The sequence below is a fragment of the Protomyctophum bolini genome (genome assembly GCF_963924005.1).
Source record: "Protomyctophum bolini genome assembly, chromosome: 15".
In the NCBI taxonomy this organism is placed as follows: domain Eukaryota; kingdom Metazoa; phylum Chordata; class Actinopteri; order Myctophiformes; family Myctophidae; genus Protomyctophum; species Protomyctophum bolini.
In genome coordinates, this window is record NC_137876.1 from 34375889 (window position 1) to 34400938 (window position 25050).

Genomic DNA, 25050 nt, shown 5'->3' on the forward strand with positions numbered 1-25050 from the left:
GCAATAGCCTGGTCCCAAAGGCATCAAACTACAGACTTTATCTGGGTTGTGGATGTTCTGGCCTAAGCTTTCCTCCAGGGGTAGAAATACGACATGATATTACATAATCTGTGCACCAAGCTAACAAAATTTGCCATTCTACAAACGAACCACAAGTCTATTCGATTCATTCTCTCACCCATGCTCTGATTCTCGTCATCCTGGTCGATGAAGACGTGGTCCAGGACAAAGGTGAGGAGTTCATTCTGCAGCGTACTGTCCGGGTTGAAGACCAGCGGCTGGAGGCCCTCTCGGCCCCCAGACACCAGCTGGTGACTGAAGATCATCAGCAGGTCACACAGCAACATGAACGCCTACAGAGTGAGGCGAAGGAAAACAAGGATTACAGAGTGTATGTTTGCGTGTTTTTGTGTGTGTGTGTGTGTGTGTGTGTGTGTGTGTGTGTGTGTGTGTGTGTGTGTGTGTGTGTGTGTGTGTGTGTGTGTGTGTGCGCACGCGGGAAAAATAACAATATATTCACGTATCTGCATGCACAGCTCGAGTGCCTAGAGATAGGAACAACAACGATGATCACTGTCGTTATAAAAACAACCTATGCCATTTGTTGGATATTCTTTCTAAAAAGGTTATTTTCCCAAACATTTATGCTTTAGTGAGACAGCAGAGAGGAGACAAAAGAGCATACAACTTCTACAATTAAGAACAGCTGTCAGGATCACCTACATCACTTCATTGGCCAAGGAAGTTCACATTAATCATTTTTTTCCCCCCCAAGGCATCCATATTGGCATGAAATAATAGGGTAAACACAGGTTACCAATGACACCTATTAAGGTTCTGTTCTAGGTTGTGTAGCAGAGCCTTTCCAATGAGCCAACATACGCAATAGCAGTTCCCTGACTGTCTGGCCTGAAAGGAATGGAACCTACTATCAATTATAAAACCTGTGTTCTATTACATACCTACTGACCGCCAGAGGCGGTGTTTTCAACACCTGGATATACATCGCGCGCACGCGCAGAGGTCGAATATTAATACCAAAAATGTCACTCGTGACCCCCTGTGGGCGTACCGATATAGGTGCCCAGTTCACAGGGTTCATCCTCTTTCATCTTTTCGCCTTCGCAAGTCGATTTATTTTGAGCTCCTGCTAGCCCTTCGAGGCTGCATACAGGGGCTCTCGACGCAGGTCGTTGAAACTGAAACAGCTACGCTTTGTGTCTCGAAACCAATACGGTTGGAGCTGCCTGGTGCCCTCCAGAGACGCGTGGTTTGTTGTTTTTCATGACTGGGGATCCCCCCCGTGCGTTCGGTAGGAGCCACCTTGCGTCCTCCAGAGGCTGCATGGCGGCGATAATTCCCCGCCGGGCTCCCTGGTCCAACTATTATGTTGGATTTTGTTTTCTACAGGTAAGTTGTGTTACTTTACTTGCCCGGCGGGCGCGCCTGCTACAGCGTTAGCTTCGCTTTGCTGTCTGGCGTTACATTGGGTTGGTGTCAGTGTTTGCTCGCTGAAATCCAACTTGTATGATTTGTTACAAATTGTCGGTGGCGGCAGGGGCCGTCCATCCTCCCGACTAATGCATTAAGGGTTAGCGGTTGTGTGTGTTCAGTTGTTCACTATTAACCAAGAGCTAACTTAATGCTTCGGGGTGCTGTTGTTGTGGTCGCGCAGGTTCGTCTCGGCAGCGACCGCGGCGGCGCTTATTTGATTATTAATCAATACTCATGTTGAATGGCCGCACGATGCTAAATGAGCAACAGCAATGTTTTCTGCAAGAAGAGTGTGTTCGCTCTGTCGCAGATGTGCAATCTACCACATATATGTGGCGCTCGGTTGCGTTTGCAACGATGCCTACCAATAAGAGGTTTGTGTGGTCGTGACGTTAATGAGCGTTCCTCCCCAGACGATTTCTGGTTAAGGAGCAAACTTTTTCAAAATGCAGGTCAAGTTGTAAACTCAGCTCAGTGCTGACTTGCTAGTTTGTTTTGCTCGTTATATCAAGCAGGAATATGACAATGTTGTCACTGTGTGTAGCGTGCTTAACGTCACAGCTCAACTTGAGTGTATACTGCTATCTGAGATACGCATAGTGTTTGTATCTCATAGCTTGAGTGTGATCCGCTCAGCTGCTTTTCGGGCAATACCCGTTTGTGCTTGGCAGTACAATTACTAATATAATGGTTCAAGCTTCTATCGCTTTACCATTGCGTGGTTATCAAACTACGCCTGCATAGTATTGGTAACTTACTCATTGTATGTCCTTTTGCAAGGCCTTCCTCAGCATTATACATGTGCATAACATGTACTGATAACCAATAGGAATAATGCTGTGCTTATCCCCATTTGGACTAGTCCTCATTAGCTGGCTTTGCAGCGACTGCCCTGATCCTCCTCGGGGGCAAGACAGCAGAATACATTGACTAGTACATATGTCATGTACTTGATACTGTAGCTTGAGTGATCCATGCTTTTTGCTGCATTATCACTGACACTGGGGTTGGGTTTCGCTCCACTGCTGTCAGACTGTGTGCTTGGAACTGGCTTGAGTGGCCTTCGCTCTTCGCCATACATAGTACTGTGGACTTACTGTGTACTGATGGTCATTTTTCACTAGCACCGAGGGCATATTCCGCCCCGCCACTATCATATTGTGCATTTGACACAGGCTTGAGTGATCCCCGCTCTTCGCCATGTCGATATAGTACTAATGACATACTGTGTACAGATGCTTGGCTGTGTTATCACGGGCATTGAGAGTGTGTTTCATTCTGCTGCCTCCCACCGTATTACAGCGTGAAGGCTGCTGGTGTGAATACTTTGTGGTATCCGGTTAACTCATTCAACGCCAAGTGCTGAGTTAACTTAAATTCTTATTAATTGCCCTGTACTAATTGGCATTAATATAGGCTTTGAGAGTGCTTTACGCTCTGCGGCCTGCCACTGTGTCTCAGTGTGAAGGCTGCCATAGTGCCCACATAGGCATTAAGAGAGTGTCCCTCGCTCCGCTGCCTGCTGTCGTCGTTCAGCGTGGAAACTACTGTCACGGTGTGCCATTGACTAGTATAAGCACTGAGAGTGTGTTTCGCTCCACCGCTTCATCTAGTATAAACACTGTGCCCATATAGGCATTAAGAGAGTGTCCCTCGCTCCGCTGCCTGCTGTCGTGGTTCAGCGTGGGAACTACTGTCACGGTGTGCCATTGACTAGTATAAGCGCTCCACCGCTTCATCTAGTATAAACACTGTGCCCATATAGGCATTAAGAGAGTGTTCCTCGCTCCGCTGCCTTGGCAACTGTCACGACGTACCGTCACCTAACACAAGCACTGAGAGTGTGTCTCGCTCCACCGCGTCATCTAACAAACGCTGAGAGTGTGTCTCGCTCCACCGCTTCGTTGTAGCTGGATAGTATATTTATTACTTTCTACTGTTGTTGACAACGTGTGTTTGTGCTAACGTAGCAACGAGAGTGTCCCTCGCTCCTCCGCTATCGTTGTAGCTGGATAGTATATGGATTACTTCCTACTGTTGTTTGACAACGTGTGTTTGTGCTAACGTAGCAACGAGAGTGTCCCTCGCTCCTCCGCTGTCGTAGCTGGATAGTATTTTGATTACGTCCTACTATTGTTTGTCAACGTGTTTAAAACCGGCGCCGCACGTTTGCGTGCTGTGTTTGTGCTGCTGACGTGAGCAACGAGAGTGGACCTCGCTCCACCTCTATCGTTGTAGTTTACTGGATTACTGTCCCGTTTAAAAGTTGAATAGGCATTGATTTATTTCTTATTAATTGCCCTGTTCTATTTTGGCTTTAATATAGGCTTGGCTCTGCCGCCTGCCACTGTATTTCAGCAAGGGCTGCTACAGTGTGGTTATATTTTGGTTGTATTGGTTAACCCATTCAACGCCGAGGGCTGATTTGATTTATTTAATTAATTAATATAACTCATTCAGTGCCGTTTCGGTGTAGTGCCCATATAGGCATTAAGAGAGTGTTCCTCGCTCCGCTGCCTTGGCAACTGTCACGGCGTACCGTCACCTAACATAAGCACTGAGAGTGTGTCTCGCTCCACCGCTTCACCTAACACAAGCACTGAGAGTGTGTCTCGCTCCGCCGCTTGCCATCATGGACAGCATCTGTACTGAATGCTCAGCCTTACTGAGTCTGGAAGATGGCCATGATATGTGCCCGGGCTGCCTCGGCATTGCCCATCTAAGACAGGCACTGACAGAGGAGGCCTGTACCAACTGTGCCAGCATGCCCTATGCGGCAAGAGTTGTGAGGCTGGCTGCAGTGGAGAATTTCTTTAGCAACACAGCTTGCTCAGCAATGCGCACCTTGAGCCCAGTGAGTGATCCCCGTAAGCGCAAGGGTGTGAGGGCAAGGGCCAAGGGCTCAAAGAAGCCCAAAGTAGCCACTGTGGTTAAAGAAGCCACTGTCACCAGCGATGACCCCTTGGCCCACAAGGTGGACACGTTGGCCTCTGAATTTGCGCAGGTTAAGGCCCTCCTGCTCAATCTGCAGCCTGGTGTCCCTACCGCCGATACAATGGCTTCAGTGCCTCGGCGCCGGGGCGGAGATGACCTCTATGGTCATGCCAGGGAGGTCAGAGGGCGAGATGAAGATGCCATTTCCATCACAGCCTCTGACTCCCTCTTCACTAGTCTTGAGGACCAGGAAGAGGACGAGGGGGGGGCACATTCGCCCCACTGCTCAGAGACGAGTTCTCTGGCGTCAGAGGGGGATGCTGCTCGGATGCCTGGGGACGAAGTCTCTTTAACCAGGCAGACCATCCTGGTGGCGTTGTCACGGCTGGGGCTTGACGCCTCTGGGAATACAGCCCCAATTCAAAATGCCTTTTTTTAAGGGCACTGAACAGCTGGCGCCCTTCAGTGTGCCTCCCTCTGCAGACTTCATAAGGGAACTCCAGTCGTCGTGGGGGGACCCGAAGTCCAAGCTCCACGTCCCACGGGACTGCAGGGCCTTGTTGGCCATGGAGGGTGCGGCCGCATTAGGTTTGGACCACATGCCTCCAATCGGTGAGACCGTTGCGTCTCTGGTAGTGTCCCCAGACGAGGCCCTCAGGCCTGATGCTCGTTGTCCACGAGCGCAGTGCAGAGTCACGGACGACTTCCTGACAAAGAGCTACGACACAGCAGCTCGTATGTCGCGTCTCGGCAACTCCCTCTCACAGGCCCCACTTCCAGGGAAGTACAGTGGGACACTTAACACTCTGCCTGTCGTTCCAGGCCGGATGTTTGGGCCTGCTACCCAACAGACCTTGCAGCATAGTGCACGTTGAACAAGCAGCTTGGTTCAACTGAAGGTTTCTCCTTGATGCATGTTGTGACTGATGGTGGTGGTTTTCGCCTGATCCTCGATCTCAGACCTACCAGCTGCCTCTGGTCATGTATGCTGGGCACAGTGGATGTGCTCCAGGTGGTGCCATATTGAGAATGGGCTGCAAGCATGGCCTTGCTTAAACTCTTAGAGTTAGTGGGGGGCTGCCAGACAGCTTCCACTGACCTGTCTCGTCCTGGATGAGTACAGTGCTGCCAGCCACTCCCTCTGGTTGTCGGGCACACCGAAGCGACATAGACAGTTGCTTCTCTAGGGCTGCTTTATTGCACCCTTTTACATGTCCTGTCTATAATTTCTGGGCCTCAAACCCCAGAATTCTGCCTACCACCGTGGATACGGTTGGGTTACTGTTTTCAGTTATGTACAGGCATTTAAGTAGGAGCGTGCTTCGCTCTACTGCCTACCACCTCCAGCCAGTGTCTGTGATGTACACAGCCAGTGTGCAGTGGACTTGGCCCTTGGGATGTTTAGACTTTGTTCGTAACACATGTCAACTGTCGATCTTCCGACCCATTAAGGGGTCGCTCGATCCAGTCAGTCTCTGCAGGAGGTCTTGCCTCATCTTGCCGGTTTCATAGCAATGCTCTTGTTGGGTATACAGTCCAGGTGGCGGACATGCTTCCCATTTAAGCCTCTTGGATCCGATGTTTCGGATCACTCGGCATATGTACGGCAGAGCAGGGTCTTTGGCCTTGAGCGCTTGGCGCGTGGCCAACTGTAGTTCTCCCTTCCGGCGCTGGCCGTTAGGGCAGGACACTCTGGCCCACCCCTGGCCAGGCGACTTTGTAAGTCTTCTCTGCACTGCCACTTTTGGTGTCTTGTATCCTTCACAGGATAGGCAGAGGCAGTCGCACAGTAGTATAGTGCTACCATGCCGGTCAGGAAGTATGAGGTTCCATGTTTCCGCCTCAATTTGTCTTTCATATTGGGCGGGCTATAGCGACTAGAGGTTTGTTTTTGGTTACCACTGCAGCCGTGCTTTGGCCTCCCCACAGAGACAGAATCCCCTGTCACAGTTTAGGGAGAGGGTGCTTTCTCACCCGGGTCACCTTCAGCGGCGTAAATTGACCACTGACAATCATGCCTATTGTCCGAACCCTACTTCATTCTTGTGCATCCTGCATATAATAAAGGTTGCGCTCTCCCTGGACAGCGCCGGTCTCACTTTATTGTGGGTATGCCATCAGCCACGCTGACGGGGCGAGTAATCGCCCCCCTACCATCTGGTACGAGGTACCACTCTACCAGGTTGGGATGGACTTTGTCCCCAGCCCTTAGATAGGGCCGTTCTCAAATGGCTATCTGCTAGTACCATTTGCCCTCACTGCGACTCTACGGAAGTGAGTAGGTTGTCTTCATGCCCTGCCCGGTGCCTGAGACTGGGATGCCGATGGGTCTGTATTTACCATTCGCCAATCCCTCTTATGTCTTCAAGGACTTTCCGCCTTCAAGTTGGCTAGCCTATCCTTTTCAGTTTGCTCCACAGCCGGGCATGGAGCATTCTAGTACCTACCTATTGTGCCCTGTCCGGACTCTGTGGCACGGCATAGCCGTCTGTCTGTGATGAAGGGCACAGGAAGGGCTGTGCCTTGATTCAACAGAGACTAACGCAACACTTAGAGGTACTTTGGTTGTTGCGTTGAGGTAGACTTCTTCAGTAGGCCACAAGGCCTCCCCAGATGCATTTTGACATGCCGGACCAGGGGGTGGACATCTGTGCTGCAGTGCAGCCAAATGGTCTCCATCTGTTTTGGGCTTTTGCCTAGAGCCAGCCAACCGGACTCTCCCTCACCCTGTGGTGATGGATGTTTGGCTGTCTATTAGATCTGCAAACCGACCTCGGTAAGCGCAGATTCCTCGTGACCTTGTTGGTATGAGTCATCCAGGTGTTGAAAACACCGCCTCTGGCGGTCAGTAGGTATGTAATAGAACGCAAGTTATCTATATAACTATGGTTCTATGAATACCGGATGACCGCCAGAGTTCATTGTGACTCGGAATCCCGACGAAAAGATTTCATGAGGATGAACCCTGTGAACTGGGCACCTATATCGGTACGCCCACAGGGGGTCACGAGTGACATTTTTGGTATTAATATTCGACCTCTGCGCGTGCGCGCAATGTATATCCAGGTGTTGAAAACACCGCCTCTGGCGGTCATCCGGTATTCATAGAACCATAGTTATATAGATAACTTGCGTTTACCCTACTACTACTACTACTGTTAGCGATTTGCTCAGAAAGTGGGAGAAAACGCCCCACCGTCCCAACTAACTAAAAACTAATCACAATGCAAAGCAGTTGAAAGGAGGATTTTCAAATATCCATAAGTCAGACTCCAGGTTCGCTGTCCTTGGTTCATACATTTTAGAAAAATCTAAGAAATTCCATAAATACATTAAAAAAATGTACTACTTTTAAGAAGTAGTGAAAATAGAAACATTGTGAGCCTGTATGTCAGCTATTCAGCTATTTTCACATGTTTGGAGACATCGAATTTCTCTTTTAGGTCTTCGAGCTAAAATGGTTGGGAACCACTGACCTAGGGTAAGATCAGAGACCTTAAACATGACAGCAGCTGAGACCAGATGTGATGTGTTACCTGTTCTTTAACTGGAGTGTTGACGTTGGACAGACACTGCTGGCACACAGCCAGGAATGACTTCACCACTCTTCTGAGAGCAATCAGGTCATCCTACACACACACACACACACACACACACACACACACACACACACACACACACACAATGTCAATTTAGCAGATTCAATTTGTAAACACTTTCACTTATGCCGGCTAAATGCTTTAGTGTGGCACTGGATAACTGGATCATTCCAAATTACACAACCACAATGTTAATGATTGTAATCCTAAAGCGCTTGCCCTAACTTAATGAGGGAAATCAATAACGTCTCTGTTGTTGCCAGTTGGCTCCGTCGAGTGACTCAGAGAGCCTCTGCTACATTGACTAATGATGATGGAGTTTTACTTGGGGGATTTAAAAACAGATGTGTGGTTGCCCCAGAGAACAGCATATGAAAACACTATACAAAGTTTAATATAATGGTATCTTAACTTGTCGACAGAATATTTGGATCTTCCACACTTCAACACTTTTTGATTGGTGCAACCACTAACTATAGACAGCTATGTGTGTGGCTGGGTCCCTGGGTCTGTCACTGGCTGTGTCAGAGCACGAAAATAGCGTTATAGCGTTTGTTCACCACCAAGTGTCACTGTTGCACTGCCTAACACACACACACACACACACACACACACACACACACACACACACACACACACAGGCCAGGGAGGAGGGCTTGTAACAGTACAGTACAGTACAGTACAGTACAGTACAGTACAGTACAGTACAGTACAGTACAGTACAGTACCACTCACTTTAGACGGGTCAATTTTCAAATGAAAAAACAAACAAAAACATGGGCTAAAATGCCAATGTGGACTGCACCTGACTTGAGCCCTTAACTCCCTGAACCCTTAAAGGAGCAGAATGAACACTGATCATGATGCAGAACATCAATATGTTATAGAACAGTACGTTTTATCAATGAAATGTATGTTTCTTGTGCATTTCCAGGAAATTTAAAAGTAGTAATAGCAGATAAACTATGCATGTAAAAAAAAAAAGCACGCCTATTAACTTACTATGATAGGTTACTACTTGCTGCCCTCTAGCGGTCAAAAATGGCTTATTGCAGCTGTAACTGATGCAGTATAGAGGTAATATTATCACAGCTGGGCTGGATGTTATGTTATCAGTGTGTCCTGAATGATATTTTGAATTCAATCTCTGACTTGGGACTTTTAGTACCAAAGACATGTGTCTGTTTAGCCAGCTGAAAGCGGTAAAGCTTTCTGTACATCAATTATATCACCGTTTTGGCCATTCCATACCACAGAAACATGGGATTTCAAGAGCCTCCTGGTAGACTCAACAAACCACACCAGACAAAAAGAGGTCCCCAGGGAACATCGTTCTACACAGTGAAATCCTCATGGTTTCATTTGTACACTCTTCAGAGTTAGCTGGGAGGGAATTTGTGAAATTCGTGCACAAATTGTTTTAGATTTTTGGTATTTTCTATAAATTATTTGGGGTTTCAACCATATACTGACCTATCAAATGTTGGATTAATTGCAAACAGACCACTAGGGGGCAAGCCCAACTATGGTATGCCCATAAATCAGAAACTTGTGCACAATCTTGATGACTTTGGCTGAATTCCCTCCCAGCTAAGTTCAAATCATTGGGATTTGACTGTGTACTGTACATAGTGCTTAGCCTAGGTTTGATTATAACCCTGGGATAGTGTGTGTGTGTGTGTGTGTGTGTGTGTGTGTGTGTGTGTGTGTGAGATCCTGCACCTTGCTGGGGGCTCCTTCTGTGATCTTGACCAGCTGCCAGAGGATGGAGTAATGAGAACACTGCAGGGCCTGGACGGCTATCTGCTCTGGCATGGAGCCCTGCTCGATGCCCGCCTTCAGTAGCCGGTAGCAGTTTCCAAACAGGTCCCACCGCGTCAGGTCATGGGCACTGAGACAACGGGAGGAGAACGTGTCACTTCCAATTGTACATTTTAAAATATTTGTCTGAGTTCACTAATGGATGGACACGTGTCTACAGTCTATCTTAAGCGTAATGAATGCTTTGTTGGATCTGTCAGTGGGGAGTGTTGGGTGGGAGGAGTAGTATGTACGGGATCCTCACTGGCAGGTAAGTCGGTAGTACACAACAGAAAGGACAACAGGAATGTGTGTGGGGAGGAATTACTTGGAATAACGACTAAATTAGGGAGAGGAAGGGGGTAAAATTTTTTTTTTAAGTTTGTATCGTATTATATGGAAGACTAAAGAGAGACATTTGTATTCTATTCGACTATTAATGTGTCAATTAAATTGTATTTAAATTGTACTGTATCTTGATGCAAATGAGGTCAACCTCAATGTCCCTTTGAGAATAAATAAAGGTTTGAATTGAATGTATGAATGAACATAATTAAAGATTAGTAAAGATTGAAAACCTGACATGATTACATTTTTTCTACAGGTATACTCTTTTGAACGATAACTGAAGCCAATCACCGCAGCAGGCTTCACATTCCAACGAATAAAGAATATAAAATAAAATACTGGTTTCAATAAGTACACAATTAAGGCCGATACCAATATCGGCCTTAATTGTGCATCCTTTATTTTATCGTGTGTGTGTGTGTGTGTGTGTGTGTGTGTGTGTGTGTGTGTGTGTGTACTCTGAGTATGTTAATACAATATACAGTAACTAACACAAATGCTTGCTTTCCCATTGTTTTTAGGCGCCCAAAACCCAAACACAATATCTCCCCAGTTCATTCGGGCATTCTGTCCAAGCCGAGTAGCAAAAAAACTCCCTCATGCGGGGAGACGGGATTTCAATCCCAGTTAGGACATAAATCTTAGATTGCAGCTTTAAACCATTTTCAAATCAAGATCTGAGAGGGGTGGATGTGAGGACGTGTGGGCAGATGAGAGGGGTGGATGGATGAATAAGAGGGTTAAATGATGGATGGAGGGGAATAAAGAGGCAATGAGAGACTGACTTGTGGAAGGCCGTAAGTCTCTTGAGTGTAGACAGAACATTGTAGATGTCATCATCATCCGCCTCCTCAGCCTGATGCAAGACACAGAAACACATACACACACACATACACACCCTTGTTAGAAAGATAACGTTCATTGACTCCTAATGCAAACCCTTCATTGCAAACCACTTTGGGCATGCCAGTAGTGGACTTGATATTCTGTCAAAAACACCATTGCAATGCCCGAGTTGCACATCATTTCAAATAGGGTGACAGTGGCTCATGAGGTAGAACGGTGGTGTTCTTGAGCCTTGTATGGTTGCTGTCAGTGTGTGAATAGGTGAATGTGAGGAATACATTGTAACATTCTTTGAGGGGTTGGAAGGCTAGAAAAGCTCTTTCTAAAACGGTTAGTCCCAATGAGTCAGTTTGGCTGATTTCCGTTCAACAGAGGCACTAAAAGAGACTATCTACACACCTTGGATCAGTTTATATCAATCACAGGTGCGTGAATTGTTTCTACAGTGATCCAGTCAGTGTATCTGTAACTGAGAAAAGGAAGGGGAGAACTTGTTTTCTTTAGAAGCCTTTTAAGAAACACCTGTGTAGGACTGTGAGCAATCTGAGATCGGAGAATAACAGAAAAACAGCTACCCTAGTTTTTCCTCGAAATTCAACAGTCTGTCTTGAGAGACTAGACTGTGAGTGATGGCTTGTAAGGAAAACAAGTGCTCCCCATCCCTCGCAAACCATCTGTGCTGGAAGTCTAAGGAGCAGGCTAGCAGTTTACACAGGATGTTCATAGACATAGTAGCTAAATATGTCTTTAAAAAAATATGAATTTCTATAAAATATCTGAGATACAATGAGATTGAGCTAACAGTAAATTTTAGTTTCTCTATGTGTATGAAAGTTGACGTCGAACACGCACCCTAGCTGGACTGGCTGAGTGAACAGGCATTTTATTTATCTGTCAGGAAGACACTTCCTGGTTGCCGGGAACTACTTTCTTGTATTCACTTGTAGTTAATTTCTTTGTATATTCAAGTCATTTGTCATATCTGCCCAGTGCTATTTCTGATTATGAAGCCTAAAGCCCAAACCGCACTAATGATTCGCCATGCAACTCCTTGCAACCATTATCCCCCAATGGCAGTTGCAAGGAGTTGCATTGGTGTGGTTGACCTTAAACTATTTTGTTGCAAGGAGTTGCAACTGGTGTGGTTTGGGCTTAAAAGCCAAACAGAAGTTTTCATTCTATTCCTAATGTTCCGATGTTCACAAAACACAATTAGATCGTCAATCGCAATCATTTGTGTGAAAATGAATCGCCAATTTGTAATGGTGATCATGGTGTCTCTCTCCCTCCCCCCATGGTACCTCCTGCAGCAGCTCCTCCACTGAGTGCGTGAAGCGGTCGACCATCTCGTCGATGAGCTGCGAGCGGGCGATGTCCACGCGGTTCATGATGGTGTACTCCTCGGAGCAGAGGATGCTGTAGGTCTTGCTGCAGGCCTCCAGCACGTCCGCCTCGATGTGCTTCTCCACCACCAGGCGGATCTGCTTCAGCAGGGCGTCCAGGTGCTTCTCCATGCGCCCGGCGCTGTACACGTCCAGGTCAAAGAACGTCGGGATCTGCAGCAGGTTGGCCACCTTCTCCGAGTCCGCCTGGTACTGCACAGAGGAGATAGCGAGATGGTTGAACCCCGTTTAGTCTGTGTCGCTTAACCACTTTAACCCAGATAAAGCAGATCTAAAAATCTGCATTTTTTTATCATGAAAATGTGTGCAAATATTTTAATTAGAGATGCACGATATAATTGGTAGTGTAATCAGAATCGGCCATATCAATACCATATCGGTACCGGATTGGTCTCAAAAGCAGCTTGAAAATCTATTATCTTCAGTGAGCGACACAACCGATGCAACTCATGCAACAAAGCATAAATTACGCTTAAGAGAGACAGCAATAGAGAAATGCCGATGTCATGGATCTAATCTCACTGGTGTTCCACTTAACCGTATGTTTGTTCAATCAGTCAAAAAGCCAATTACAATTAAGCCCACTTTTAGCCAGCAGGCTTATTCGACAGCGATACGCCAACCAGTCAGTCAATATGTCACACCTCATAGTTCATCCCAAATGTACAGTTGTAAACCATCAATCAACCAATTAGCCCACCAATCAATCAAACAGCCAGCCAATTGATCAGAGCCACTGGAAGCCACAGTATGCTCAGTAGAGGCCATGTGTTGCTCGCTCTGTGTTGGCCCAAGAGGGTCAAATTTGTACACTCTCAGAGTTACAGACCCAAAATGGTCCATTTGGTTATAAACTATCATTTAGCTGGGGACTCCCTGGAACTCCCTCAAGGACCCCTGGGGGTCCTCGGACCCCACTTTGGGAACCACTGCAGTAGAGACCCTGTGTTGCTCGCCCTATGTTAGCCCAAGAGGGTCTCACCACTGGAAGCCACAGTATGCTCAGTAGAGGCCCTGTGTTGCTCGCTCTGTGTTAGTCCAAGAGGGTCTCACCTTGGACAGCAGCATGGGCAGAGCCATGATGAAGTGCTCCGTTAGCTTGTTCTTATCATCTATCTGGGTCTTCCTCTCCTTTGCCGTCAGGACCTGAGGGGTAACAGTCACACAAGTTAAACTCATTTAGACCCGAGGACGCATCTGTGTCACCTTATAGCTTGTAACCACTTTAATCTCATTAGAAATGTGTTAATACTGGACTGGATGTCCCAAAACTTTTTACAGTTGAACCCTGACAAGACTGAGATCCTAATTATAGGACCCGAGAGCACCCACTGTGAAATACAGCAGATTATACAAAGGTATCAAAAACCTACTGTAGGTGTACTGTTTGATCACAAAATGAGTTTCGAACCACATGTAAAAAAGGTTGTCCAAACATGTTTTTCCAGCTGAGAAACATTGCTAAAATTAAGACTTTAACACCACAAGACCTGGAAAAACGTATCCACGCTTTTATTTCGTCCCGCCTGGACTATTGTAATTCTTTGTTTACAACATTGAGTCGCTCCTCTATATACCGCCTCCAACTTGTGCAGAATGCGGCTGCTAGACTGTTAACCAATAAACAAAGGAGGTCACACATCACTCCTGTGCTTGCAGCCTTGCATTGGCTACCAATCGACTCCAGAATTCAATTTAAAATTGTATTAATTACTTATAAATCTCTTCATGGGCTGGGCCCAATTTATTTAAGTGAACTGGTGCACCCCAAGGTGAATATGAGACAACTTAGGTCTTCAGACAAAGGTTTTCTCATTATCCGCGCCACTAAGCTGCGAACCAAAGGAGATCGAGCTTACGAATTTGTTGCACCTACACTGTGGAATGATTTACCACTCTGCTTGAGAAACGCTGTGTCTGTTGGCATCTTTAAGAAGCTACTGAAAACACATTTGTACCGCAAACATTTTGGCTTGCTCCAGTGATTTCTATGTACTGTTCTATCTTATCTATTTCTAGGTACTGTCTTTGTTGCTCTGTTTCCTATTTCATTGTTGGTTTATTTTTTGATTGAGATGTTCTTGTTTTATTCCTTTTATTTTATTGTACAGCACCTTGTAACAACTGCTTTGAAAGGCGCTCTATAAATAAAATTACCTTACCTTAGCCTACCATATTTCAATCGTTCATAAGAAGTTATACATCATTAAACATTAAATTATCCCTCACATAACTGATTTATAACTCAACCTCAGTGCTCCTGGGGTGCTCGTAGTGAAAGGTGAAAGTTCATTCATTCGTGTGTGCGTGCAACCTACTCTCTTGCCGGTGCCCCTGCCCACAGGGGGATGAGCCTCAGCTGCCTGTCGTATGGTACACACGGTCAGCTCTATCAGGGCACTCTCCTGTCTGTCTGACAACACTGTAGAGATTAGAAGGAGATAAGTGAAAAATAGGCAGCGGGCAAGGACACGTTTGAAGAGAAAGAGTGCAAGACAAGGATTTCAAGGATTCAGAATTCATTACATCTTCTCTGGATTTCAAAGACGTTTAAGTTTTACATATAGTTTCAGCCTGAAGAACTGTGATGCGTGTGTGTGTGTGTGTGTGTGTGTGTGTGTGTGTGTGTGTGTGTGTGTGTGAATGCATTTGCGTGTGTGTGTACACGCGTGCATGTGTGTATGTGTGTGTGTACACATGTGCACATCTTACCCTCCTCTCCTTGTACAGGCTCCTCTAGCAGGAGTTCAGTCATACACTCCCAGTCTTTCAGGAGTTCCTGAGAACTCTCCCACAATGAGTCCACCAGGTAGGCTGCATGTTCATGGAGCTACACACACACACACACACACACACACACACACCCACACACACACACACACACACACACACACACACACAACAAATATAAATAAACCAGTAAGAACCGACCTCGCCCTAAAGGGCGCGTGCACGCATGCGCCTGGGTGACGGCAGACTGCTGGCCGAGCGCTGGCGCTATGGCATGGGGGGTCAGATCAACATATGGAATGCATTCTGTACTGGCCATATATGGAGTGTACAGGGTTTGATCAGGCCATATTAACTAAGGAATGTCAAAACAGGTCAGCTGGAGATCTAAGGGTGGCAGCGGGGGCAGTGTCTTGAGTGTACAGGGTTTGATGAGGGCCTAGATAACTCTGAGAACTAGTTTTCTCTCTGGAGTAGTAGTTCTGGCAAGGAGGTTTGCAGAGGGGAGGGTAAATTAGCGGGAAGCTAACAAGAGCTAACGCGGGCGTCCTTTTATAGGAACTGCGCTAAGTTACAAGTAGCTTAGCTTTAGCAGGCTTGGGGCTAGTCTGTATGCTGGCCGTCGGCCTAGTAGCTAGCGTAGCTAAAGCTAGAGGATAATCTCAAAGTCAGGAGCTCACCAGCGGTGCAGTTGTGGAACCAGAATCCGCTCCTGTCCTAGAAACTCAAACACGCTGAAGTCAAGACTTTCTAGCAATGCATGTGATCTTCATGAGAAGTTACACAAAAGTGACGACTAATTGGTTGGGTGGCACCTTTTACCACCTTAGCCCGGTGGGTGGGTCAAGGTGTACATTAGTCTCAGACCCAGCCAATCCATTACCTGTGAGTGTATAAAATGCTTCTGTGATCACGTCAGAAGACGCAATCTTCATACGTAGCTAGCTTCCTCGTGCAGTTAATTTAAATTAAAAGTCTAGTTTTCGCCAGCTGCCAGGCACGGCTGCACTAATATATATATATAGTGTATATATATAGTGTGTGTGTGTGTGTGTGTGTGTGTGTGTGTGTGTGTGTGTGTGTGTGTGTGTGTTGGTGTACCTCGCTCTCTAGAAAAAAGAGCACCAGCATGCGGATGAGGTTTCCATTGGGACTGCTCCTCCCCCTGCGCTTAGCCAGAGCTTCCTCCGCCAGCGGGTCATGTCGACTGAACAGCCTGATCAGAGGGAGAGAGGAGGAGGACAGACATTGAGAGAAGGGTTGAGAACGACTGCAGAAACTGTAGGCTTGCTGAAAACCCGCAATGTAATATGATGTACAGTAGAACATGAATTAAAGCTGAAGATGGTTACAAAAATAAATAAATAAATAAAATGGACCATTGGCCCGGCGCCAATGGATGGTGACGTATTCACTGCCGCCCCAGAAAGGTTTGAATGCGTTGCTATAGCAATTAGCAACCACAGATAGCACCTTGTGTGTGAACCTAAAAAGATCTTACCCTTCCTCATGCAAAAACCTTTACAAAATAAAAAAGTGTACGAAGAAAAATACAAGCATAAATAACTGCATTAAAGCCGAACATGTTGAAGTTTTAACTAGATTTCTAGCACAAAGTATGTGGAAGTAGTTGGATGCCAAAAGAAAGTGGTTGCAGAGAACTAGTGTGTGCTCGCTGGTGCGAACTCACAATGAGAAGGGAGAGGGAGGGAAAGGGGGGGTGGGGGGAGTAATGGAGAGAGAGGGATAGATGAGAGATTTAAGAGGGAGATGGAGAACCGAAAGCAAGAGAGAATGCAGAAAGAGACAAAAAGACGAATGAGAAATTAGATTGAAACACATGATTTGGACAAAGTCTTTTTCCGAGATGGACTCACTTCCTGTGCAGAAACTCCCCAGCAGCTACGGCCACTGGTCTGTGGGCGGAGTAAACCAGGTGGTACACATTCTCACAGTCTTCATTGGACAAGGCATCTTCGCTGCCCCTGGAACAGCCAATCGGAAAATCGTTTAGCTAAACATCTCGATACATCACGATACCATACCCTGCCAGTATCTCGGTAAACATTAAAAAAAAAGAAAAACAAGAAAATAACAAAAAGACTGTCTGGTGCAACGACAAAAATAAGGTGAAATACTGAAGGTAAGTAATAGTATATGTCTCAGGAGTCAAACTGCCAGGTCCAGCTAGATCTATATTTTACTTATTTTAATTATATTTGGGACAGTTTGCCATGAAATTTTGTTCTGCCTATGGGAGAAGCCTATTGATTTACATGATCCCATAACCTTTCCTCAAGTCTAGTGACAACATCAGACCAAACTTGGCGCCACGTTGTGTGCTTGTAGATCGGCTACTTTCACTACTTGTTAAATATTTGTTCTATTTGTTTTGTTGTTGGAATTTCTTCATGAAATTACTGAAAAAACAATGTTTTTTGAAAAAATAATAATTAACAGCTAAATGTAGGAAACCACATAATAATGTGTCCGCGACCCACAAATGTGTCGAGAAACAGTGCTCCAGTCTAGTATGATCACGTAGTGTATTAATTTACCAAAAAAACACAAAAAGTGAAAATATGGAGATAAGAGGTTCGATATGAACAGTTCCCAACAGTGTTCAGACTAAAGGAAGCAACACACTGGAGGATAAGTGTGACCAGTCTGATGTAAGCGTGTGTGTGTGTGTGTGTGTGTGTGTGTGTGTGTGTGTGTGTGTGTGTGTGTGTGTAACTCACTGGAGGATAAGTGTGACCAGTCTGATGTAAGCGTGTGTGTGTGTGTGTGTGTGTGTGTGTGTGTGTGTGTGTAACTCACTGGAGGATCAGTGTGACCAGTCTGATGTAAGCGTGTGTGTGTGTGTGTGTGTGTGTGTGTGTGTGTGTGTGTGTGTGTGACTCACTGGAGGATCAGTGTGACCAGTCTGATGGCCTCCACAGCCACATCGTACTCCTTATCCAGGGTCATGGATACTATACGGTCCTGTCCCACAAAACAAAGGTACATGTGTTCTTATTAGATCATTTAGAAATCATTAACGGTACCGGCTTACCGATTATGGAATAATACTAAGCATTAAAACCATGGGAAGTTGCACAATACTCCTTAGTTTAGCTTTTAATTTATTAATTTATTATTTTTTAATTCATTTTATTTATTATATTCTTCCTTTCTTCTCCAAATGTGTAATTAATGTACCTTCAAATGCCTTTAATGTCTTACAGTCTTATGTAAAATAAAAACCCTTTGAATTGCCTGTGTGTGAAATGTGCGATGAAAAAAATGAATTAGCCTTGCCTGTGACATTAAACGAAGGAGTGTGTGACCATTTTAATGTCATTTTAGTGGTTGTTAACACATTTAGGCCTGACGTCGAAATAATAAAAACGTTCGTTCTGAAAGAATATATATTCAATGATCTGTGCGGCATTTTCACGATTTTTCAAAAATAGCAGACCTACAAGCTCGTAGCACTCGCTATGAGCTTGTAGATCTGCTATTTTTCAATAGCTAAAGTATAACATAATGCTTATCTCGGAAAATTAAACAGCACCATGTGTGGCGCTCTACCTTGAAGCGGTTGGTGAAGAGCTCCAGTTTGGGGAACAGTTCTCGGTTGGTGTAAAGGTTCTGCAAAGCCTTCAGGCACTTCAGACGCACCTCTCCTTGCTGTGTGGAGAAACAGAAAGACACAAAAATGTTTTATCTCCATTGCTTGAGAAAGTGTGTAGATTCTGTTGAATTAGTTTCACACTAACTACATGAGCTTGTCATTTCTATATAATACGCTCTCTGGAGCAATTCCTGGTAAGAATAAAATATATTATATATAAAAATCATGGAACACATAAGAAATCCCCTCAACTTCAGGCCCTCACTACTAAATTGACACTAATGGACAACTGGAAAAGATGACACAGAAAAGGTGTGTTTAATGTGTTCTCACCTGGTCATGCAGTGCCCAACCCACATATTTCAGGTAGCTGTCATTGTTAAGTGTGTGCTCACCTGGTCATGCAGTGCCCAACGCACATATTTCAGGTAGCTGTCATTGTTAAGTGTGTGCTCACCTGGTCATGCAGTGTCCAGCCCACCTATTTCAGGTAGCCATCATTGTTAAGTGTGTGCTCACCCGGTCATGCAGTGTCCAGCCCACATATTTCAGGTAGCTGTCATTGAGGAAGGCGTCACTGTACATTTTCATCCACACCCCAATCTCCTCAATACAGATGGCTCTGATCTCAGCGATCGCATCTCTGTAAATCAAGACAAATAATTACCTTCATCGTCTGAATGGCAAATATAAATAAATTATGGCAATATAATATAAATGATTTTGACATTATTAAGAAGTGAGACCTGTATCGGTGAACGAAGATCCCCTTGAATATGGAGTTCATCATGTTTTCAATCTCATCCTGGTTTTCTTGGAGCTGCACAGAGAAACCAGATTGTACACAAAAACTCGGTTAATAAAATAAGTTGCGCTTCAGAGGGTGTCAGTCTGGGAGACGTCCCTGTTCACTGCCCCGCCACCAGGAGATGTTCTGGATAAGGGGCCAGACATCCATGAATGGTGTTCCCCAGCTGAAGACCCTTTTTGGTATGCGGTCAGGCTTAGGCCTGGCTCCAGAAGAGGACGCCCCTGCCATGGGGCACTGTTGGAGGTGCGACAGTCCTAGCAGGAAGACCATCCTTCTGTGTGAAATAATAGCTCGGATCTTTCCCCAAGTAAGTAACCAAAGTCACTTACAAAAGGATGGAGTAAAATTGGGGATTTTACAGTGTAGATGTTGGGGGTTGATCTAAGTGAATGCAATGACCTCTGGGAACTTTCATTCAACCAAACCATGCAGTCGAGTTAACCAACGACGTACCTCCTTTCTCTTTTGTAGTAGCAGTTCTAGCTTATCGTTGGCCCTTTTTCCCGCCATCTTGTTCCTCTCTGTCTCGTATTGTCTCTGAGTGTTGTCCTGGTGGATGCTCAGGTTCAACGCCACATTTACCAGTGCCGTCATCAGCTTCATTGCTGTGGACACACAATAATATACAATATAAGACTTTACATTTCAATAATAACACAAAAATAGTAAATCTGTAGATCTAGCCCTAAGTCACAATTATGTCCTAGGGGATGATCAAACGAGTCAACACCTAAATCATTGTTTTCCTATGGTACGGCATGCCTGGTGTGGACTTGCCCCCATATAAACACGTCACGTTTTTCTAGTGGTTTTTGGACGTGCAACTTCTGAGCGATCCGTTAGCCGATTGTTTAGGGACTCAGTCTTAGGGACTCTTCAGCTTATTGGACTCAGTCCAATATTGCATTTGTTTGCCTAAGGCACAGTTTTGCAAAAAAAAAATGAGTCGCCTGTACCTCCAGCGATGCATCCAAGTGTGATCAACCCCTCACACAGAAACAGTTTTCTTTCTTTGGTTACCTGCCAGTGTGGAAGTGTGTCTGAAGGCTCGGACCTGGGAGTCAGACAGCCCGGTGAGCAGAGAGATGACCGTGTCCATCATGTACTCGTCGTAGATGATGCTGTACTGACACTGACGAATTAGCACGCAGATGAACTCGCAGAAGTTGTAGCGGAACTTCTTCCACAGGGGTCCAGGCATGGTCAGAGGGTAGTCCCCACTGTCCTGTACAACAGAGCATGGTCAGAGGGTACATGGTCAGAGGGTAGTCCCCACTGTCCTGTACAACAGAGTCACATGGTCAGAGGGTAGTCCCCACTGTCCTGTACAACAGAGTCACATGGTCAGAGGGTAGTCCCCACTGTCCTGTACAACAGAGTCACATGGTCAGAGGGTAGTCCCCACTGTCCTGTACAACAGAGTCACATGGTCAGAGGGTAGTCCCCACTGTCCTGTACAACAGAGCATGGTCAGAGGGTAGTCCCCACTGTCCTGTACAACAGAGTCACATGGTCAGAGGGTAGTTCAACAGAGCGTGGCAGGAAAAATGCTCAGAAGTGTGAACGTTGCAACAAGATAGAGGGGCAGCAATTAGTCAAACGAATCGATCATCCATTTGAAAAAAAAAGCATAGGAATACGTCACATATATAAAAAGCATTTATCAAGAAACATGCGTGTGCTAAGAACGTAACAGTGGAATATCATTATATAGATATTCCACTGTTACGTTCGCTTAGCTTACACATGTTTCATGATAAATGCTTTTTATATATGTGTGATGTATTCCCATGCTTTTTTTGTTCTTGCTTAATGTAAATCACTCTGGATTAAGAGCTAAATGCCTAAATTGTAATTGTAATAAAAACAAATATTTATTTATACAAAGCCATCTGTGAAATATATTACAAACAGCATTGTGAGCTTGTAGATCAGTTATTTTTGTGCAACACCATTGGGCTAATTGAGTTAGTCAATTACAAAAAAATCTATTTCTAAATATAAAACTCGATAATTTGATTCATTGAAGTAGTCAATAGAATAATTATTAGAACAATTATAACAGATGAGACTTTGTGTGTGTGCATTTGTTGATGATAACAGTGTTGATTTTTTAGTGTGGGATTGTTTAATTTATTATCATCATTATTTATGCATTGTGCCCGAGGACCCGCTTGAAAACTAGATGACGCATATCAATGCATTTATCTTCTTAATTAAAATTTTAAATAAAAATGTAAAGCTCAATTTATACGACAAGAGCCGATCTACGAGCTTGTCGCCAAGAGATTCTGTCATATCATGGAATATAAATCAGGCTTAATGGAGCAGAACTGAGGTGTTCATGTCTTTATATAGCAGTGTTATCCCTGCTGTAACCGTCACCTGATCAGGTGTGCATATTATGCATCAACAATACAGTATTGGGGGTGCCTGCCTGGTTAGTGCATCAATTACACACTGTGAGAACCTGAGTTCGATTCCAGTTCCTGCCAAGTTATCTCTCTTCCACCTTTCCTGTTTCGCTACCGTGACTGATTGGAGAATCCAGGTCAGTCAGTCATGATTAAAATGCCACATCACCTGTTATACTGGTGGAAAAAGTCCAGTGGTGGAAAAAGTCCTCCATTGTTTTACTTAAGTAAAAGTATCAATACTGCAATGTAGATGTACTCTGCCAAGTAGAAGTCCCGTATTCAAAAAAGTACAAAAGTATTGTCATAAAAATGAACTTAAAGTACTAAAAGTACTAATATTGCAGAATGTTGAAATGTGTATTAAAAAAATAGTTTAAAACAGCCGATCTACAAGCTCACAATGCGTCGCATCGTGGTGCATTGAGAGCTTGTAGATCGCCTATTTTCAAATGGCCAAAATGTATATAGAGCTGAAGTGGTTACAGTATGTTTTGTTATAATAATCCAAATCTACAAATTAGATAGTAACTAAAGTTTTCAAGTAAACGTAGTGGAATAAAGCACAATATTTGGATCTGAGATGTAGTGGAGTAGAAGTAAAAGTAATAGAAATTGGAAATATTCGAGTAAAGTATAAATAGCTCAAAAGTGTACTTAAGTACCAACTATTGAAGTGGACAGAGTGAATGAAGCAGCTAACCTCGTCAAACTCCTCTGTCATCTTACGGATGATCTCTGCATTCTGCATGTTCCTGAACATCTCGATCCGCACCGTACCTAATCAGAGAAACAACATCAGTGATCACACACGTGTAGTACTGTGTATAGATTAGATTCACAGTGCTTATGCTGCGTTCACACTGGCAGATGCAAAAGATGCAAAGCTACACAGCGTATTTGTAGCTTTGTATCTTTGCATCTGCCCGTGTGAACGCGGCATTAGACTTCTTATAACAAACACCCAGTCACCGGTTTACAGCAGAAGTACACCCTCTTGGCAGTGCCAGAGATTGAAACAGCATCCTTTGAGTCACTTGTTGAACTCCCTCGCTCAAAGCCAAGGCCAAACTGCCTTTACCACAATGTCATTAAGTCAGCTCTCACCCTTGCATCCGGAACACTGGATGAAGAAGTTGATGAGGTCGAGCAGAGCAATGTCTCTGTCCTGTTTGTACGACTCAATCCAGTCATCCACCACAGACTGTGGAGACAAGCACATGCAAATTAATATAGTTAAGCAAATTAACAGTTAAGCAGTAAGCACACGTCTCTGTGCTATATGAGGCTCTATGTATCCACAAGAAGCAGCAAGAACGACGTGAAATGACATATGACAAGTGACGATGACTCCTTTAAAGTGGAAGTTTATAAAAAGACCTATTCTGACAAGACAAAAATCTATTGATTGATTTGATTTGTGATATTCATTTTCATAATGTAGGGACATGGTCAGTTCTGCTATAAAAGACAAAACAGTACTGTTGCCTACATTAAAAACACAAAACAAGGTGACTGCAGTTGTCAGTCAAGTTAAAAAAGAACGTTTGAAAGCTGGTTACTTAGAATTAAAGATAAGACAGATGTAACCACCAGTGAAATAAAGTGGAAAATGACAAGAGAATAGAGATGTGTGCATGCATAAAGTGACTGGCAAATCGACTGGCAAAGTTTAACGTCGGTTAACGTCCTTGGCTTTAATGCAATCAGATGGGACTTTCCTGTTTGGATGTATGGGCTGACCAGAACGTTTGTTTGCCACTCAGTAGGTGTTCCAAACCTCTGGGTATGATGATGATGTACACAATGGAGCCCTAAGGCTTGTGATGGCATGTTATACTCTACAGGTATATATGCCTACCTGCATGGCACTCTTGCCCAGTCTGACCACCTCAAACAACGTGACGGGATCACCGCCCTCGCCATTATGCTGAGCCACGCCGTTGGCTTTGCCCCTCCCTCTGGCCACACCTGCACTCTTATCCACTGGGGCCTTCCGAGGCTTCTTATTGGTTGTCTGAGAAGAGAGAGTGGGGCGGGGGTATAATGAGTATTGACTAATACAAAAGGCACAATGACACATGCAAGTCCGTGCGCACACACAGTCACACACACACACACACACAGTCACGCACCCACAATGCAAACAAACGCACAGCTATACCTCATATCATACTGAATTGTTCTGCTCTCTCTAACATACAAACACAAGTTCGTACCGTGGCTTGCTTTCCGGGCCTCCCTCTCTTCTTCTTGCCTTTTGCCTCTGGGTCTTCGATCTCACTCATACTCATGCTCAAGCTCACCGCGTCAGTCGCCCCCGACTCATTGGACGAGTCCCTGAGATAGCAAGAGAGACACCACATCAAATGCACCTTCAATATTTCTAGCAGGTTTTCTCTGTACATTTACTTATGTTGGAATTCAGGGGTTATTCAAAAGTTGTAACGAAATGGAATCGAGTGGTTAAGGACTACGCGCACGCACAAATAAAACACATGGAATTTGAAGGATAACATCAGCCCAGAGAGTCCATAAATTGCAGTACTCACTGCAGGACAGGCAGCTCTGACGTAATCATCCTGATTGGCGTGGGACAGAGGGTGAGGTGTTCAGGTGTGTGTATGTGCCCTCTGTTGTGAGGCTGCGTGCGTGGTGGTCCGATGGCAGGGGTGCAGGACAGTGGCTATGCAGGGGAGGGTGGGGGGGTGGGGATGGGGGCGGGGTCGTCAGGTAAGGTCCCGGGAGAGATGAGGCTCCGGGACTGACGTTGACACTCTGCACTGGCTCTCAAAACCCTCCAGGCCCTGGAGAAATAATGGAGAGAGAGAGAGAGAGATATTGAGATTAATGGGACAGTTTAAATATAAACTTTTCTTCAATGTTTAAATATAAGCTTTTTTATATATGTATATATCATATCAAATCAATGCTCTGGGTGTTGTTTAAAAATAATAATAATAAAAGAAAACCTTCATTTGGAGGCTGTTTGACCAAAGCACTGGAAATGATGAGGTCACAACACCACATCAAAGCATGTCAGTCAAACCAGAGA

The 25050-nt window shown here is 45.0% G+C and overlaps 1 protein-coding gene across 1 annotated transcript in view; it reads right to left on the reverse strand.

The window, feature by feature from the left end:
• Positions 1 to 25050, reverse strand: part of stag1a (STAG1 cohesin complex component a) — a 67957-nt gene that overhangs the window by 8068 nt on the left and 34839 nt on the right. Inside the window, exons 2-22 of the mRNA XM_080784751.1 lie at positions 24548 to 24802; positions 24215 to 24335; positions 23857 to 24012; positions 23103 to 23199; positions 22699 to 22775; positions 20602 to 20806; positions 20035 to 20186; positions 19517 to 19590; positions 19290 to 19413; positions 18728 to 18826; positions 18060 to 18139; positions 17032 to 17139; positions 16256 to 16370; positions 15137 to 15254; positions 14743 to 14846; positions 13478 to 13570; positions 12323 to 12616; positions 10961 to 11031; positions 9750 to 9918; positions 7965 to 8057; positions 179 to 353 (exon numbers count right to left, since the gene is read on the reverse strand). Coding sequence (XP_080640877.1) covers positions 179 to 353; positions 7965 to 8057; positions 9750 to 9918; positions 10961 to 11031; positions 12323 to 12616; positions 13478 to 13570; positions 14743 to 14846; positions 15137 to 15254; positions 16256 to 16370; positions 17032 to 17139; positions 18060 to 18139; positions 18728 to 18826; positions 19290 to 19413; positions 19517 to 19590; positions 20035 to 20186; positions 20602 to 20806; positions 22699 to 22775; positions 23103 to 23199; positions 23857 to 24012; positions 24215 to 24335; positions 24548 to 24576 — 2554 coding nt within the window. The 5' untranslated portion in view covers positions 24577 to 24802. The remainder of the gene's footprint in view (positions 1 to 178; positions 354 to 7964; positions 8058 to 9749; positions 9919 to 10960; positions 11032 to 12322; positions 12617 to 13477; positions 13571 to 14742; positions 14847 to 15136; positions 15255 to 16255; positions 16371 to 17031; positions 17140 to 18059; positions 18140 to 18727; positions 18827 to 19289; positions 19414 to 19516; positions 19591 to 20034; positions 20187 to 20601; positions 20807 to 22698; positions 22776 to 23102; positions 23200 to 23856; positions 24013 to 24214; positions 24336 to 24547; positions 24803 to 25050) is intronic.